This window comes from Rhinolophus sinicus, chromosome 4, assembly GCF_057876585.1.
Source record: "Rhinolophus sinicus isolate RSI-liver-muscle chromosome 4, RSI-T2T, whole genome shotgun sequence".
Taxonomy (NCBI): domain Eukaryota; kingdom Metazoa; phylum Chordata; class Mammalia; order Chiroptera; family Rhinolophidae; genus Rhinolophus; species Rhinolophus sinicus.
Window position 1 is genome coordinate 59025119 of NC_142504.1, and position 18494 is coordinate 59043612.

The 18494-nt window shown below is 38.7% G+C and overlaps 1 protein-coding gene across 7 annotated transcripts in view; it reads left to right on the forward strand.

The window, feature by feature from the left end:
* Nucleotides 1-639: 639 nt before the first annotated feature.
* HMCES (5-hydroxymethylcytosine binding, ES cell specific) overlaps nt 640-18494 on the forward strand; it is a 33778-nt gene continuing 15923 nt past the window's right edge. For 2 of the 7 annotated variants that reach the window (XM_074340490.2, XM_019717199.3), the window contains exons 1-4: nt 640-758; nt 1812-2016; nt 9495-9638; nt 10477-10602. In XM_074340490.2, coding sequence (XP_074196591.2) covers nt 1834-2016; nt 9495-9638; nt 10477-10602 — 453 coding nt within the window. In that variant the 5' untranslated portion in view covers nt 640-758; nt 1812-1833. Of the gene's footprint in view, nt 856-1211; nt 1341-1811; nt 2017-9494; nt 9639-10476; nt 10603-18494 lie in introns of those variants that run through there. The other 5 variants (XM_019717196.3, XM_074340489.2, XM_074340491.2 and 2 more) reach the window with 5 other exon arrangements.

Below are 18494 nucleotides of genomic sequence, written 5' to 3' on the forward strand. Positions count from 1 at the left end.
AGACAACTTGACTTGGAAAAGTCCCAGAAGTACACACTGTTCCCCAATAAAGTCCTGTTCCCCTTCCCCCAATAAAATCTTTAAAAAACAAAAAAAAAATCTTGGCCTCACCCTTAGTAAAGATTCAGATTTGGCTGGGGAGGGGAGGACCCTGAAAGAACTCGTTCTGGTGCCCAGTGAAGTTTGAATGACTTGTGTGATTCTCCAATGGAAGTTTTCCTAATGGTCCAACTTTGGCCCCAAACTATGAGGCAGTTAGTAGGATTGCGAAGTAAAGAAAATGTTTCCTGATTTCACCCGTACAATCACCTGGTGCCCTAGTTATGGCTCCCGCGATAAAAAGGATACTTGAGGCTCCCTGGGACGTATATAGAAACTCTGCCAGGGCCGTGGGGATAAAAGCCTTGTCCTTGCCGATCCTTCCTTACCCCTATTGCTGCGTTTCGCCCTGGTAGGGAAGTTAACCCCGCAGGGGAACAGACGAATATGGAGGAAAGTGGGGCTCGGAGAACCCAAAGGCAATCCTAGTCTCCAGGGGCACTTTTAGAAGATTCGGATTCAGGAGGCCATCTACTGTCTTCATTATTGGGGGTGGGGGGAAGAAGCCCGGACTGCGGAGCTCTTGGAAAGTCGCCCGGACCAACCCCCACTTGGGGGCGGGGCCTGGCGCCTGAGCGCGGGCCTGCGGAATATGAGGGCGGGGCTGGAGGAGAGGTCAGCTGGCGGCCCCGCAGGACTGAAGCGTGGCGGGCTGCTGGGTGAGAGGAGGGAGGCAAAGCGGTCGGCCAGCGCGGGTGAGGCGGGGCGGCCGGCCCGGCAGAATTAGGAGTGAGGCGACGCGGGCGGCCGGCGCGGGTAAAGTGGGACGGGGCGGATGGCCGGACCCGAGGTGGGGGCGAGGCGTGTTGGGGCGGGAGGCCGGACCCCAGCCCCAGCGCGGCGGCGCCAGCGGGAGGTCTTGGGGCCACCTTGACGCCGAGACTTGGGCCAGGAGCCCGGGGCGGTGGGCCGTCTGGAGGCCCCTGGTACTGGGGCAGAAAGGAGCCACGTTCGACAGGAAAGAGGATGAGTTTTGATACTACCAAGGGCTAGCGCCCTCGCCGCCCTGGTCGCCATCATGGAGATTAGCAGTTGCTCGCTCGTGTGAGCCCCTAATTAATCCCAGGAAAGAGAGAAGGAAAAGGAGTGGGGACAAGACTGTGAGGACCAAAACAGTCACCCACAGGAAGGAGTTAGTGGCTCCAGAAGTGACCACAGATGTCCCCTTTTTCCTTCCTTGACTGAAACATTAAGCTGAAGAAATTGACCTCAGAGAAATCAGTTTTCTTGCATTCAGTCAGGTATTTATGGAGCACCTCATAATACTTTATTTAATGCCTTGCAGGGAACTAGTGAACAAAACAGTCATAGGCCTGTTTTCTTGGGGAAAGACTTTCCTGGGGAAAACTTGACAGATGGTTCTGTATTTCCCCGAAAATAAGACCTAACCGGACAATCAGTTCTAGTGCGTCTTTTGGAGCAAAAATTAATATAAGATCCGGTCTTATTTTACTTACAATAAAATGTATATAAAATATAATACTGGGTCTTGTATAATTAATATAATACTGGGTCTTATATTAATTTTTGCTCCAAAAGACGCATTAGAACTGATTGTCCGGCTAGGTCTTATTTTCAGGGAAACACAGTTACATAGAACCACAGTTGGTGGTGGGAAGTAGAATCCTGTGGGAATCTTGAGACAATGCTGTGAATAAAGGAATAAAACCTAACATTTGAGAAATACAAACCTAACGTTTTGTGATCTAAAGGTTGTAAGAGGCAGCGTTGAAGATGTGTGGACGAACATCCTGTCACTTACCTAGAGATGTTCTCACAAGAGCTTGTGCCTATCAGGATCGGCAGGGCCAACAAAGGCTCCCAGAGTGGAGAGACGCTGACAAGTATTGCCCCTCGTACAACAAGAGCCCTCAATCAAACAGCCCAGTGCTTCTATCTCGACTACACTTTGAGAAGGTAATCACTTTGTGTATTAGCTTCTGGCCCAGCATTGTGATGGTCATCTACTTCTGTAGTTAACCCATGAACAATGCAGGGTTTGGAGGCGCCAACCCCTGTGCAATCAAAAACCCAAAAATCTACATATAACTTCTGAGTCTCCAAAAACTTTACTAATAGTGTTGACCAGAAGCCTTAAACCGATAACATAAACTGTAAGTTAACACATATTTTTTTTTTTTTTTTTTTTTTAGTTAACACATATTTTGTATGTTCTGTGTATTGTAAACCATATTCTTACAATGCAGTAAGCTAGAGAAAAGGAAATATTAAGAAAAATCGTAAGGCAAGTAGTACGTTTACTATATTTATTGACAAAAATCCTCATAAGTGGACCTGTGCAGTTCAAACCTGTGTTGTTCAAGGGTCAACTGTATTAGGTTTGGTGTATGCTCAGCCTCTGAGATGACATTAAAAACCAGCCTTTATTTGACCCCCAACTGAGAACCACTCTGGGCCTCACTGAAAGGCGTTGTATTGGTATCTTCCAGTCTTCAAAGATAATTTGGTATTCTTCAGGCTCCTTATTGAAGTGTTCTCTATACAAGGCATACTACCCTTAATGCATGTCAAAGTTACATGAGCCTTGTATTTGAATACATTTTTTAAGACAGCATCTTTCAAACCTCACTGATCATCAGGGTCATTTGAGTATCTTTGGGGGAAAAAAAAAAAAAAAAGATTTCCATGCCCCTTACCAATCCAGCTGAATCAGAATCTCTAGGCATAGGGCAGGATTAAGACTAGCTAATCTAAAACCTCTGATGTTTCTTGAACATTGAAGTTTCTCTTCTTCCTGCTTGTGTTTTCAGTCTTCATGTTTATCTTTTACTGAAGCTATAAACAGATGTATTTGTTATCTGAAGTTTAATTGCATTCGTTGTGTTTATAGTATTTACCCATTGTATTTCTAGAATGATCAATAATTTATAATCATGTTTTGGTTCTTTGCTTTATTTTCATTAAAAACATGTGGTGTGATAAAAATGCTTCATTCCAGATGCATTAATAGTTAATAGTTTCTCCATGTCTTTTTTTTTTTTTTTTTTTTTAATTTTAAATGCTCTTGATACTTTTTTTTAAAATCATGATTGTTTCCATGCTGGATTTTTATTTTATTTGATCCATAATGCTTATATCACTTTATAAATCTGATTATACCCCTGCTACATGTTCTTCAGAACCCTTGTGATAATATGATAGTCAGAAAAGATTCATTTCTACATTACAGGGGTCACATTATTTTGAAATAAGCATACCAAATAATATTGATCTTTTTGATTGAATGGAGCCATTTACATAGAGTAGTATTCTTAAACCATTTTTAATGGATGTATACTTCCCTATTGAAACAAGAATACTTTTTTTTAATGAAGAGGATAATAAAAATAAAATGAATGTCATGGGGAAGCTTGATTGGGAAAGGAAACAATAAAACATGTTTTAAAGATGGTATAATTTGAAGTGAAAAGAGAGAAGGATTAAGTGTATGAGACTTATTCTTTTTTAGCCTCAGCTCTCTGTACCACTGCTTTAGAATTATAGAATGAATGTTAGCTGGAAGAAAATTTGTTTAACAGATGTAAAGACAGAATTGTAGAAAGATTATGCCTTGTCCTAGGTTATGCAATCAGTCTGAGGTTTAGACCACTGTTCCCACCCTAGTGGACACTGCCTGGAACTGAAATAGGGAAGGTAGAGTGCCTAGCGAGCATAGCCCTCCTTTTCTGTTAGTGGTATGAATTCGCTGATTGATGTGGTGATTTGACTCCACATTGCTAATAAATTTTGTTAAGATTGCTAGTATTTCCTAATTTTGATAAATATTTGAGGCTTCATGTTTCTCAAACCTGTAAATTGTAAAGCAAAATTAGAACCATTTCAGCAGCTCGTTAATCCATATATATCATCAACGGCTAGCACATACGTATAGATTGCAACATTTGCATTTGAAACCACTAATTTGCAGATTATTTCCTTTCATGTATATACCCTACCCAGCTGTTCAGGTCGCAAGTCCAAAAAAATAGAGGAAGTGATGACTAATATTGAACAGTATTTTCAGTATTTTGGCTTCACAAGCCACTTTTTATCATACCCAGTAGAGGACAGCCTCATGTTTGGGTTTGATTTATAGATGTCCAGTGAACACATTCAAGTTAAAGGTGATCACTGGAATTTGTAAGAGTAGGATTTCTCAACCTCAGCATTTGACATTTTGTGTGGGATAATTCTTTGTTGTGGGAAGCTGTCCTGTGCATTGTAACATGATTAGCAGGATCACTAGCCTCTATCCACTAGATGCCAGTAGCATTGCCTAGGTCATAACCAAAAACGTCTTCTGATAGTGCCAAATATACCCACTAGATTCCAGGTGATGGTGGTGGTGGTGTGGGTGGGTTTCAAAATTGCCCCATGTTAAGAACCTCAGATTTAGGGGTGGCCAGTTACCTCAGTTGGTTAGAGTGTAGTGCTGATAACACCAAGGTTGCTCATTTGATCCCTGCATGGGCCACTGTGAACTGTGTCCTACTTAAAATAAATAAATTAATTAAATTAAATTAAAATAAAAAAACTAGAAAATAAATGAACTGTAAATTAAAAAAAAAAAGAACCTCAGGTTTAAGAGTATTGTTGTCTTGCAAATTTCTGATGAGAGATCATTTAGTTGGCCATTATGTAATGTTATCTTTCTAATTCTCATTTATGCTTTGGGCAGGGACCCTTCCACTTGGACGGCACATTTGATTCTGGAAGAGAGGATTTACAAAAGCTCTGTGTTTTCAAACTTCTTTCTTCTTCCTCCTATCCCTGATGACGTTAACACTTGGGTTTAGGTCCTCTACCCTACCATTTCTTCCAGGATTGTCTTTCTCTTAGTTATCCTGAACGCTTATTAATTGGTTTTATTTTTTTTCCTCTTGGCATACAATATACCAAGGCTGGGTAAAAATACATACATATACGCATGCAAACACACATACAGTTAGTCCTCATTCATAGATTCCATGTTTGCAAATTTGCCTACTTGCTAAAATTTATTTGTAACCTCCGAAATAATACCCATGTTGCTTTCACAGTCATTCATGGTCAATACCGTGGTGAAAATTTGAGTCATCTGATGTACACATTCCCAGCTGAGATTGAATAAGACAAAGCTCTTAAAAACAAACAAAACAATGAAGTTCTACCTTCTTGTTTCAGCTTTTATACAATAAACAAATATCCTTTTTGCAGTCTATTTAATGCTATATTTTTTGCATTGCTGTGCTTTTTTGTTATTTTCTCTGTTTAAAATTGTTCCCAAGCATAGTGCTAAAGTTCTGGCTAATATTCCTAAATGTAAGAAGACTGTAATATGCTTTACAGAGAAATACATGTGTTAGGTAAGCTTCATTCAGGCATGAGTTACTGTGCTGTTGGTTGTGAATTCAATATTAATGAATCAGCAATATATATGAAATAAAGTGTCTTTAAACAGAAATACACATTAAACAAGGTGATGTATTAATCAATTGATGAAAATATTGTCACCATAGGCTCATAGGAAACTAATCCAGTATTTCCCCTAAGAGCAGCAGTTCAGTATTCAATGTTCACAGCAACTTTGTAGAATCTAACTGCCGTGAATAGTGAGAATGGACTCTGTGTGTGTGTGTGTGTGTGTGTGTGTGTGTGTGTGTGTGTGTGTGTGTCTGTGTGTGTTTATAGAAAGGGGATTAACTAATATAAGCAAGATTTTTAAAGAAACAGGATAGGATCTTTCAAGAGCACTGTGGAGGGATTAGCTTTAAGCAAAAGGGAAGCCCTTCTGAAACACTACTACTGATGACATGTTTCTTGGCATTCCATCCTTTCTTGACTTCTTATTCTATTTTTTTTCTCCCTAGATACTTTTTATTAGACTCTACTTCCTCGTTTCTCCTTTTTTCTTTGTGTACCCCCAGGTTAAATCCTATGCTTGATTTACTCCCTAAGAAACTTTATCCTAATGGCTTTAACAATCACCTTTATATAGAAAATTTTACCATTTTTAATTCTAACCTTATAAAATATTAAACTACAATTTGTGTGCCTATTCCATTCCACATATTTTAATGATTCTACAAGGTAGGTATTGTTCACTCTATTTTGACAGAAAAGAAGGTTGAGGGTCTAGGAAGTTGAGACTAGTCAGACTTCATAAGTAGCAGAGAAGGGATTTTTGAACCAGGATCTTCTTGCAAAGGCCTTATTCTTTCCTTCGTACCAGAGATTGGCAAACTGTAGTCCTCAGACCAAATCTGGCCCACTGCCTGTTTTTGTAAATAAAGTTTTATTAGAGCACAGCCATACTCATTTATTGTTCTTTGGCTGCTTTCACACTACCAATAGTGGCAGAGTTCAGTTTTGAGTCATTACAACAGAGACTATATGGACTCACAAAGCCAAAAATATTTACTATCTGACCTGTTACAAAAAAAGTTTGGTGATCCATCCTGCTACCATGCTATCTCTCTCCTAAGCTTTAATTTCACATGCTTTTTTGACATAGTAAACAGCTCTACTTGGATTTTATTCTAGTGACTTAAAACAATCTTTATTAAATTCACCTGTGAGGAAGAATTAGGACAAGGTATTGTAGATATGATTTATCGTTTCCCTGAAGTCTGGGGCCTCAGTTGAAAAGACTTGGCATCTGGGGCTAGAATCATCTAGAGCAGGAATCAGAAAACTAGGGCCCCCCTGACCATTTCTTTAAATGAAATTTTATGGAATACAGCAATATCCATTTATTTACCTATTGTCTATGGATGCTTTGTTCCTATAACAACAGAGTTGTAACAGAGACTTTATGGCCTGCAAAGTTTTTAGTATCTGGCCTTTTATGGAAAAGTTTGCCAACATCTGATCTAGAGGCATCTTCAGTTACTTATCTGGCAATTGATGTTGGCTCTTATACTGGTCTGTTGACCACAATACCTACATGTGACCTCCCTATGCAACCTGAGCTTTTTCACAGCATGGCAGTCTTAGATTTCACAGCATGGCAGTCTTAGATTTCACAGCATGGCAGTCTTGGATTTCTTACATGGCGGCTCAGAGCTCCAAAAGCAGTGTCTCAGCAAACAAGGAGGAAGCTGAAAACCCTTTTCTGACCTAGCCTTAGAAATCATAGTGTCACTTGTGCCACATTGTGCATGTCACAACCCATCCATATTCAAGGGAAATGGAACATAGATCCCCAGCTCTCAATGGGAGGAATGGTAGAGATTTTGCGACCATTTCTTTCAAAATGCCATAGACTTGCCACTATTATCGGAAATTCAACATGTGATCTCTCCCCAAACCAAACCCCTCCTCTTTTTTTTTCTTGTTTGTTCAATAGTACCATCATTATTTCATTCTTCTAGGCCTGAAAACTTAATCATCCCTGTTTTCTTTTTCCATTTACACCACCACGGTTTCTTTTTTTTTTTCTATCTTTTGGATGTATTTTAGTCTCTACTGTCACCAAACCTCTGAAACATTGTAGTAGCACCCAAAATGCACTCTAATACTGGTTTATTCCAACCTATAGTATACTATGCCATGCAAAATAGTGTATATGTGCATTTTAATATGGAGATTTCATCAAATTCTCAAGGGCTAATTACCCAAAAAAAGTTTAACCATGTGTTGGGGGACCCAAGACTACCCCCACGTTTGAAAATTCATTAGAAGGACTCAACATATAAGGCATATAGTGACTAAGGTTTATTACAGTGAAAGTATACACAATAGAATCAGTAAGGGAAAAAGACACAAGTAGAAATCTAGAAAAATCCATGCACAGGTTTCTTTTTGTTCTCTCCTTCCTGTGAAGAGGTACACTAAGCATGTCCCTTCTCCATCAATGGAAAATGTAGTAACATGCAGTGTTTGCTCAGGGAAGCCCATTAGAAACCTCAGGACCAAGGTTTGGGGGCTGGTCATGTAAGCACTCTGCTTAGCAAGTACCAAAATTCCAGACTCTCACAAGGAAAGCAGGTGTTCAGCATAAATCTCATCTTTTGCACAAACTAGTCACAATAAACCGTGCTTATCAGTAATGTAAAGTTGGGAATACTCAAAGTCCAAGTTCCCAGATGCTAACCAAAAACCAACCTTATGAGCAAACCCTCCTAAAAATAGCTTCCTCACAATTGCTTTTGTGCACAAAACCACTTCCTACACATTCTTGACATGGCCTCTTTGCTCATCTAATTTCGTACCTGATCTTTCCTCCCATCTCTTCTCTGTCTGAATTCTATACAGCTTGTGGGATCCAATTCAAGAATGAACCCACCCTACCCCGTCCCCTGTTGCCTCTTCTGAGGATCTGATACTTCTCCATTCTATCCTTCACAGATCACTCCACAGAACTGCTTTGACACTCATTGTATGTCATGGCCCACAGCCTATAATATTTTATATTATTACTTAATATTTTTATGTTTGTGTGGCCTCACATATTCTAGTGCAAGCCTTTTGAGGCTGAGCATTCCTCCACATGCCCCCATAGCACCATGTCCCTTAATCACAGCACATACCTTATTGTATTATGGTTGTCTGTAACATGTGCTTCTTTTTTTTTTTTTAATAGGTTACTTCATTTTTTTTTTAATTGGGGAAGGGGTACAGGACTTTATTGGGGGACAGTGTGTACTTCCAGGACTTTTTTCCAAGTCAAATTGTTGTCCTTTCAATCTTACTTGTGGAGGGTGCCTTTCAGCTTCAAGTTGTTGTCCTTTCAGTCTTAGTTGTGGAGGGCGCAGCTCAGCTCCAGGTCCAGTTGCCATCGCTAGTTGCAGGAGGCACAGCCCACCATCCCTTGTGGGAGTCGAACCGGCAACCTTGTGGTTGAGAGGATGCGCTCCAACCAACTGAGCCATCTGAGAGCTCAGCGGCAGCTCAGTTCAAGGTGCCGTGTTCAATTTTAGTTGCAGGGGGCAGAGCCCACCATCCCTTGTGGGACTTAAGGAATTGAACTGGCAACCTTGTGGTTGAGAGCCCACTCGCCCATGTGGGAATCGAACCGGCAGCCTTCGGAGTTAGGAGCATGGAGCTCTAACCGCCTAAGCCACCGGGCCGGCCCCTGTAACATGTGCTTCTTGAGAGCTTGAGACCACATGAAGTGCAGGGCCTAGAACTATGTCTCCCACAGTGGGCACTAATTAGAAGTTTACAGGAATGAAACCTCTTTGAATCCCTTAACCTACCCAAGCAGAATGTCTTACATTCTGATAAATATGATTGCTAAAGAATACAAGTTATATCATAAATCACTAAAATTGTTTTCACATGGAATCTTTTTAATAATCTTTTCTCTATTATTTGTATTTCAATATTAATAGTAATGTAATGCATATGCTAAATTTGGTTTTTTAAATTTCATTATTATCCCCTCATTGGATCTTAACCTTTCTCCATGGCAGGGTGCAGACTCATCTGAGCGTATCATTGCTCCCATGCGATGGGGCTTGGTCCCATCTTGGTTCAAAGAAAGTGATCCTTCCAAACTGCAGTTCAACACCACCAACTGTCGTAGTGATACCATAATGGAGAAACGGTCCTTCAAGGTAAGTAGCTTACCTAGGGAAAAGGCACATATCCTGTACTTTTTTTCTAACAGAGCTAATAGTACCTGAGAAATGACATAAACCTCTCCTTCCTTGGAAACTTCCTTAAGGTCCCAAAACGTGTTCCCAGTTGTTAATGTTGAGTGCTGTTTTATTTATTACTGTGTAACAAATCATGCCGAAACTTAGTGGTTTAAAACAAAACTATATTATTTCCTATATTCTGTGGGTTGACTGGGCTCAACTGGACAGTTTTCACTTGGAGGTTCTTGTGTAGTTATAATCAAATGACAGGTGGGGCTGGATGTCTAAGATGGCTTCTTCACCAACATGTCTTACACCCCAGCTGGGATGAGTAGAACAACTACAAGCCTTTCCACATGCTTAGCTGGGGGTTGTCAGGGTAATTAGTCTTCTTACATGGCATCTGGCTTACCCAAAGCTCATGATCCAAGATAGCAGGGCTGAAGCTGCAAGGCTTTGTGACCTATCCTTGGAAGTCATACAGCATAACTCTGCAGCATTCTGTTGGCCCAGCCCAAAATCAGTGTGGAGGGGACTACATGGGGTGTGAATACTGGGATGCATGGCTTACTGGGGAGCCAACTTTGGAGACTGGCTACCACAAGTGCCTATTTGTTAGAGAGCTATTGCTGTTATGTACATTATTGAATCTTTTCAACATCTGTGTGAATGGTGACTATACAGATGAAAAGTGAGGTACATAGAATTAAATAACTGCTCTAAGGTCACACATTGGTAGACCTAAGATTTTAACTCAAGTCCATGAAACATGATTCTATCACTAAGACCATATCTTGCTCACATTTTCCCTCAGATGCCTCTGGGAAAGGGAAGACGCTGTGTTGTTTTAGCAGATGGATTCTACGAGTGGCAGCGATGTCAGGGAACAAGCGAGAGGCAGCCATACTTCATCTACTTCCCCCAAATCAAAACAGAAAAGGTATCATCATCAGCACTCACAATATATATTTAGAAAGGTACAGAGAAACGAATTCAAGAAGGACATTTTTTTCTTTTCCTAACAGTTTTTTTTTTAGCTTTATTGAGATATAATTCATCTTTCAAAGTATGCAAGTCAGTGAATTTTTAGTATATTTAAAGTTGTGCCACTGTCTAATTCCAGAACATTTTCATCATCCCAAAAAGAAATCGCGTATCCATTAACAGTCACTTTCTAGTCCCTACTCCTCCCAGCCCTGGCAACCACTAATAAATCTACTTTCTATCTCTGTAGATTTACTTATTTTGGATGTTTCACATATATGGGATCATATAATATGTGATCTTTTGTATCTGGCTTCTTTTACTCAGCAGAATATTTTCAAGGTTCATCTATGTTGTAGCATGTATCAGTACTTCATTCCATTTTATGGCTGAATAATCCATTGTGTGTATATACAACATTTTGCTTATTCATTCACCATTTGGTGGACATGTGGGTTATTTCTCCTTTTTGGCTGTTACGAATAATGTTGCTATGGACATTCATGTACATGTTCTGGCATAGATATGGGTTTCAATTTCTCTTGGGTTTGTGCCTAGGAGTGTATTTGCTAGGTCATATGGTAACTCTGTGTTTAACATTTCCCTCATAGAACTTCCATTTTAAGACACACGATAAACTTAGTCTGTTCACGTAATATTTTAAGGAGTTTGAAAATAAATCAGACATGCCATCATCATGTTTTCTTTTTAAGTAGATTTATTACTCTGACACTGCTAAAGCATTTGCATTCTCACCACAGTTTGCTTTGTTAAAATTGAGAATTGTTTGTTCTTCAGATGATGTCATCTCATTTTGGGGACTTCTCATAGTTAAGAGTGTTTGCCTTACCCTCAGAAAATTCCCTCTCTAGCCAATCTAGTAACACACAAATGATTTGGTAGAGGAAAAGGTTATTAAATCTATAAAAATTGTTAATTATAATAGTTAAATATTAAGCACTCACTGTGAGCCAGATACTCTTTCTAGGAACTTAATTGTATTAATTTATTTAGTACTTCTAATAACCTGTGAAGAAAATACTGTTCTTCTCATTTTTCAGATGAAGAGACTGAGACACAAGAGAGAAAATGTAAAAATTGTCCTGTTCTCCAAGACTCTTATTTTAACTTCACCTAATAACCTTTCATTCATCATACAACCATTATTAAAGCCCTTGCTTCTGAGTGGCATGGTCAAGAAATAGAAATTTGTACTATTTTATAATAAGAAAGCAGTGTACGAAAGTGATCATTAAGTATTAGGGAAAGACCTAGAATTAGACTGTTTAAATCCAATCCTATGACTCCCTAACTCAGTGTTTTAACATTGGTTTACAGTATGAAATCTTTTTGTCCCTAATGGTTAATCCTAAATGTGGTTGGTCAGTAATATTCTGTCTCTTCATGTTGTTTTGGGGTAAAAGATTATTGGTTTGTCTGGAGGCAATCACTGTGATGCTTTGTCAGGATATTTAGCTTTCAAATAGTTATTGATTACTTTTTTCCCCCTTAAGGGTTTTCCTATACTCAGGAGCATTTCTATCATAAGAGGAGGATACTGGCTTAGGTGGAGATTAAATTTTCAGAGAGGAAGAAATACCATTTCAAAGAATGGTCTATAGTATCTCTTTTTCCCGTTTAATTCCAGGTTACCACTCTTGTTTGTATTCAGATTAATATCTTTTCTTGAGGTAAAAATTCACATAAAATGCACCATTATAACCATTTTAAAGTGTGTAATTCAGGGTTCTTAGTATACTCACAATATTTTGCAAGCATCACTACTATCTAATTCCAGAACATTTTCATCAACCCCCAAAGAAACCCTGTGCCCATTGAGCAGTCCCTCTCTATCTCTCCTTTCCTCTAGCCCCTGGCAACCGTTAATCTACTTTCTCTGTCTACAGATTTGCCTCTTCTGGACATTTCATATAAATGGAATCATACAATATGTGTCCTTTTATGCATCTAGCCTCTTAGCATGATGTTTTCAAAGTTTATACATGTAGCAATATCAGTACTTCATTCCTTTTTATTGCCAAATAATATTGGCAATAAAAAGGAATTTTATCATATGAATAATACCACATTTTGTTTCTCCATTCATCAGTTGATGGACATGTGGGTGTTTCTACTTTTTGGCTATTATGAATAATGCTGCTATGGACATTGTCATACAAGTATCTGTTTGAGTCCTTCAGTTATTTCGGGTTACATTCCTACCCACAGTGTATGAGGGTTCTGGTTTTTCCACATCCTTGTTAACACTTATTATTTTTTGTTTTAATTATAACCATCCTAGTGGAGATGAAGTAGTATTCATTTTGGTTTTGATTTGCATTTTCCTAATGACTAATGACATTTGACGATCTTTTCATGTGCCTCTTGGCCATTTATGTTATCTTTGGAGAAATACCTATTCAAGTTTTTTAAATTGTTTGTCTTTTTGTTGTTGAGTTGTAAGCCTTTTTTATATAATCTGGCTACTACACCCTTTCCAGCTTTATGATTTGCAAATATTTTCTCTCATTCTTTGAATTGTCTTTTACTGTCTTGACAGTGTCCTTTAAAGCATAAAAGTTTTAAATTTTGATGAAGTCCAGTGTATCTGTTTTTTCCTTCATTGTGCCTGTGGTTATCGTATTTAAGAATCCATTGTCAAACTCAAGGTCATGAAGATTTACCCCTCTGTTTTCTCCTAAAGGTTTTTCAGTTTTAGCTTTACATTTAGATCTTGGCTATATTTTGAATTAATCTTTGTATATGGTTTGCGATTAAAGTCCAACTTTATTCTTTTGCATGTGGTTATCCAGTCATCCCAGTACCATTTGTTGAGAAGACTGTTCTGTCTCCACTGCATAGCCTTGGTACGCTGTCAAAAATCAGTTGACCGTAGATATATAGGTTTATCTCTGGAATCTAGATTCTATCCATTGATTTATGTCCATTGTTATGCAATATCACACTGTAGCTTTGTAGTAAGTTTTTAAATGGGGAATTTTGAGTCCTCCAACGTTGTTCTTCTTTTTCAAGATTGTTTTGGTTATTCAGGTTTCCTTGAAGTTCCATATAAATTTTAGGATCAGCTTATTTTTTTCCTGCAAAAAGGACAATTGGAATTTTGATAGAAATTGCATTGAATCTGTAGAACAATTTGGGCTTGTGCCCATTTTGCCATCTTTATAATATTAAATCTTTTAATCCATGAACACAGAATGTCTTTCCATTTATTTAGGTCTTTAATTTCTTTTCAACAGTATTTTATAGTTTTCAGTATACACGTCTCATACTTCTTTTCTAAGTCTAGTATAAATAATACTTTCACATCTTCTTGGACAATGCAAGAACTTTAGAAAACTTTATTCTCAGGTCAGTATACACAAATCAACAATATTTCTATATACTAACAACAAACAATTGGAAATAACAGCATTTTTGTAAGCTGTTGGAAATAATCCAGTAGAGACCAGGGAGAAAGTGTAAGTCACTGGAGGGATGTGCTTGCATATGTGAGAGGAAATGGGATCTAGTGCACCAGTGGAGAAGTTGACCTAGCAAAAAGCATAGACCATTAGAAAGTGGAGGAAAGGCAACATATATGGTACGTGGGAGGTGCATTGATAGGAAGCAAGGGAAGCTCTCTTCTGAATGCTTCTGTTTTGCCAGTGAAATAGGAAGCAAAGTCATCAGCTGAGAGTGAGGATGGGGGAAAAGTATTGAATGATTGTCAATAAATGGACAAGAGAAATGTACTAGGATTGCCAAATCATTGATCCATCTGGGTTTTGTTTTAAGGAAGAAAGTAGGGGTTTAACTTTCTTTTTCCTAGTATCTACCCAGTTATCCCACATCTATTCATTGAACTCTTTCATTACTTTTTTTGTTATTTTTCTTTCTCCCGTTAGCTCTTCTTTACTTCAACTCAGCCTCTTCTCTTCCATTTACCAAATCCCTCTACATAGGCTAGAATTTTTCTTTGCCATCTTGAGGCAGTGCATGCCTCAATATACCTTACTATATTTATGGTCTTCCAATAGTGGCAAGCTACCAGGCTATAAGATGGTAGAGCTATTTCTGGTTTTGTATCCAGTCGATGCATTAGCCAAATGTTACCCATCTTTCAAGGATAGGGAAGGAAACCTCTCTCTCTACAGCCGCTTCTCTCCCAACTGCAGAGATGAGCCCCTCTAAGGACCCTGCATAGCAAATAGACAGGTATTGCTCCTCTGAGAGAATCCCCAGGCTTCTTTCTACTCTCTTCAGGCAGCTGCTAAATGCAGGATCCTTGCCCCAGACCTTCTTCACACTGGTGGACCTTGCTCTTGCCTTAGAGGAGCCAGCATGTTTGTCCTGGCTATTTTGTTATTCTAGGGATGGGGGCGAGGCTGTGTATTCAGGCTGTCACCTTCCTAGATTCTCTTCTGTGATTTTTTCCATTTAAAATTAACAGTAAGTCAGAACTCCTGGGGCTGTTTTTTGAGGGAACCACTACATAACATTTCCATTCCTTTACTCTTCTCCATCTTTAAACTAGAATTGTATATCTAAAAAGAGAATTTTCCTCTGGCAGTCTTCTTGTGAGATTATTAGGCACTTGTGTGGACTAGGATAGCATATTCCTCAATTCTATACAATTAGTCTCTTATCTATAAAAATTTATGTCTATTCAAAAGACATTTATTAAGCATATAACATATATCATGCTAGGCTCTTGGAAATTTTCATATTTTTCAAAGAAATGATTTGTATCCTTGAAGCTTTACAGCTAAGACACAAATAAATCAGCAATCACAGACCAGTGATGAATGCCCATGGAAGGCATGTTTGTGAGGTTATGGGAGCACAGAGGACGGACTGGGGCATCATAGACGAATTCCCAGAGGAGGGAATTTTGTAGACTGCAAATTGTTGTGTCTTTTTTTTTTTTTATCCAATTTGACAATCACTCTTTTAATTTGTGTTCAGAACACTTAACGTTTAATGTAGTTATTTATATAATAGGGTTAAAAATTCATTATTTTGCTAGTTTTCTGTTTGTTTTATCAGCTCTTTTTTCCTTTTCTCCTGTATTTTCTGACTGCTTTTGGGTTGGATGTTTTTATGATTTCATTTTATCTCTACCATTGGCTTATTATTTTCTCTTTTTAAAAAAAGTATTTACTAGCTGCTCTATAATATACATTTTAAATTAATAACAGTCTACTTTCAAATAATATACTGCTTGTGTAGTGTAAGGACCTGACAACACTGTATTCCCAGTTCCTCCCATCTTTTGGTATATTGTCATACATTTTACTTTTTAATATGCTTTAAACTCACAATATATTGCTGCCATTTTGCTTTCGACAGTCAATTGTATTTTAGAGGGATAAAAACTAAGAAATTTTACATTTACCTGCATTTTAGCCATTTTCATGGATCTTAACTTCATTGTGTAGATTCAGGTTTATTTCTATCTGGCATCATATTCCTTCTGCCTAAAGAACTTCCTTTTAATATTTTATGTAGTGCAGGTCTGCTGGTACTTGTTGATTGGACAAAATAGCCTTTTAGATAGTCTGCCAGAAAGAGGGTTTATGTGGGAAAAGGAAAAAAACAAAACCACCACAGCATTGTGAGAACACGCACCTCTGGCTGGCTGCCCCAGTGCTGAGAGAGAGCCCTCCAAAAATGGCCCTTATATATACCACCCTACCGTCGCAGGAAGTCTGGACTACAGAGTAACAGGAAGCTCCCCTCCATCCATAGACCCCGCCCCCCCCCCCCCCAGCTCCCTGGTCAGTTTTCTTAAAGTGCCAGTTTGTTTTTATCATAATGGATTCCATTTTTGTTTGTCAAAAATCTAGTTCTTGGGGCGGCCGGTTAGCTCAGTTGGTTAAAGCGTGGTGCTGATAACACCAAGGTTGCCGGTTAGATCCCCATATGGGCATCTGGGAGCTGCGCCCCCTTAAGATAGATAGACAGACAGACAGACAGCCATAGCGATTTAAAAACAAAAAATCTACTTCATTTTTTTAATAATAACGATTTTATTTATTGAGATATAATTCACATACCATAAAATGTACCCTTTTAAAATATATGTGCGTTTTTAGGTTATTCAAAATGTTTAGCAACCATCATCACTATCTAACTTCAGAACATTATAATCACACCCCCCCCCAAGAAAAAACTCCATACCCATTATTAGTCATTCCCTGCCCCCAGCAGCTGGCAGCTACTATCTGCATTTTTGATAGGTATTGTCACTGTCTATAGAATTTTGGTTTGGTAGTTTTTTTTGGTTTTTCTTTCAGCACTTAAAAAGAAATGGTACTTAATTTTCTCTTGCTCTCATATTTTCTTTTGAGAAGTCTACTGTAATTCGTGTGTGTGTGTGTGTGTGTGTGTGTGTGTGTGTTTTCTGTTTGTAATACTTCTACCACTTCTTACTTCTACCATTCCTCATTCCCCAGTGCTTTTGAGATTTTCTTTGGTTTTTAGAAGTTTGATTATGTGTGTAGGGTGTGTGTGTGTGTGTTTGGCATGTTCTTTGAGCTACTTGGAGTCTTTCATAATTTTTGCAAAATTCTTAGCTATTATTTAAATATTTCTTTTGCCGTATTTTCTTTCTATTTCTGGGATTCTAATTATACATGTGTTAGACAAAGTAATATTGTCCATAGTTCTTGGATGTTCTCTTCTATATGCTTCATTAATTTTTCTCTGTGTTTCATTTGGGTAATTTTTATTGACCTGGTTTTTTTGTTTGTTTGTTTTTGTTTTTTAATGTGGGATTTTTTTTTTTTAATTGAGGAATATTGGGGAACCGTGTGTTTCTCCAGGGCCCATCAGCTCCAAGTCGTTGTCCTTCAAGCTAGTTGTGGAGGGCACAGCTCAGCTCCAAGTCCAGTCGTCCTTTTCAAGCTTAGTTGCAGGGGGCGCAGCCCATCATCGCATGCGGGAATTGAACCAGCAACCTTATTGTTAAGAGCTCCCGCTTTAACCAACTGAGCTATCTGGCCGCCCCTCCAGCAGCTCTGCGGCAGCTCGTTGTCTTCTATCTAGTTGTAGAGGGCGCAGTTTCACTGGCCCATGTGGGAATGAAACCGGCAACCCTGTTCAGAGCTCACGCTCTAACCAACTGAGCCATCCTGCCGCCCTTTTTTTGACCTGTTTTTAAGTTCACTGATTTTAATTTCACAAAAATTCCTTATCTGTTCATCCATATTGCCTGCCTTTTCTACAGGAGCCTTTAACATATCAATTATACTTATTTTAAATTCCCTGGAATTTACAGCATTTGGAAAATGTGATCTTTTGAGTCTGGTTCTGTTTATTTCTATAGCTCTTGGAAGTTGATTGTTTGTTTTGGCTTTTTTATGTGTTTTATAATTTTTGATTCATTGCCATAGTGTGTAGGACAGAGACTGAGATAAATAATATTTATGCCTGGAAATGGATACAATTATTTTTCTATTAGGCCATTAACGTGTGAGATTAAGTCGATCTTGTCAGGAACTGAACTAGGTTTGGGTTTTTGTCGTTATGATTACCTTTGTTCACCACTGCTTTTAAATTCTCTGGTATCACTTTGTGTTTATGGTAAGTGTTGGTTCTCTAGATGGTTTTTCTCAGTAGTCCTACTCCCTTCAGCTGTAGTATTTCCCTTTGAGCCTGTGCCTTAGAGAGGCTCTCTCCATGCTCTTGCTCCTGCTCCAGAATTAGACTACTGTTGCTTATCACTTGTTGCCACTAATCTGAAGGGGGTTAGAGAGCATTCTCTGTTGTCTTTGCTGAGTCTCCATGTTAGGCAGAATTATGCACCTGGCTCTCAGGCTCAGTCTTTCTCAGTGATCTTGCTCCTTC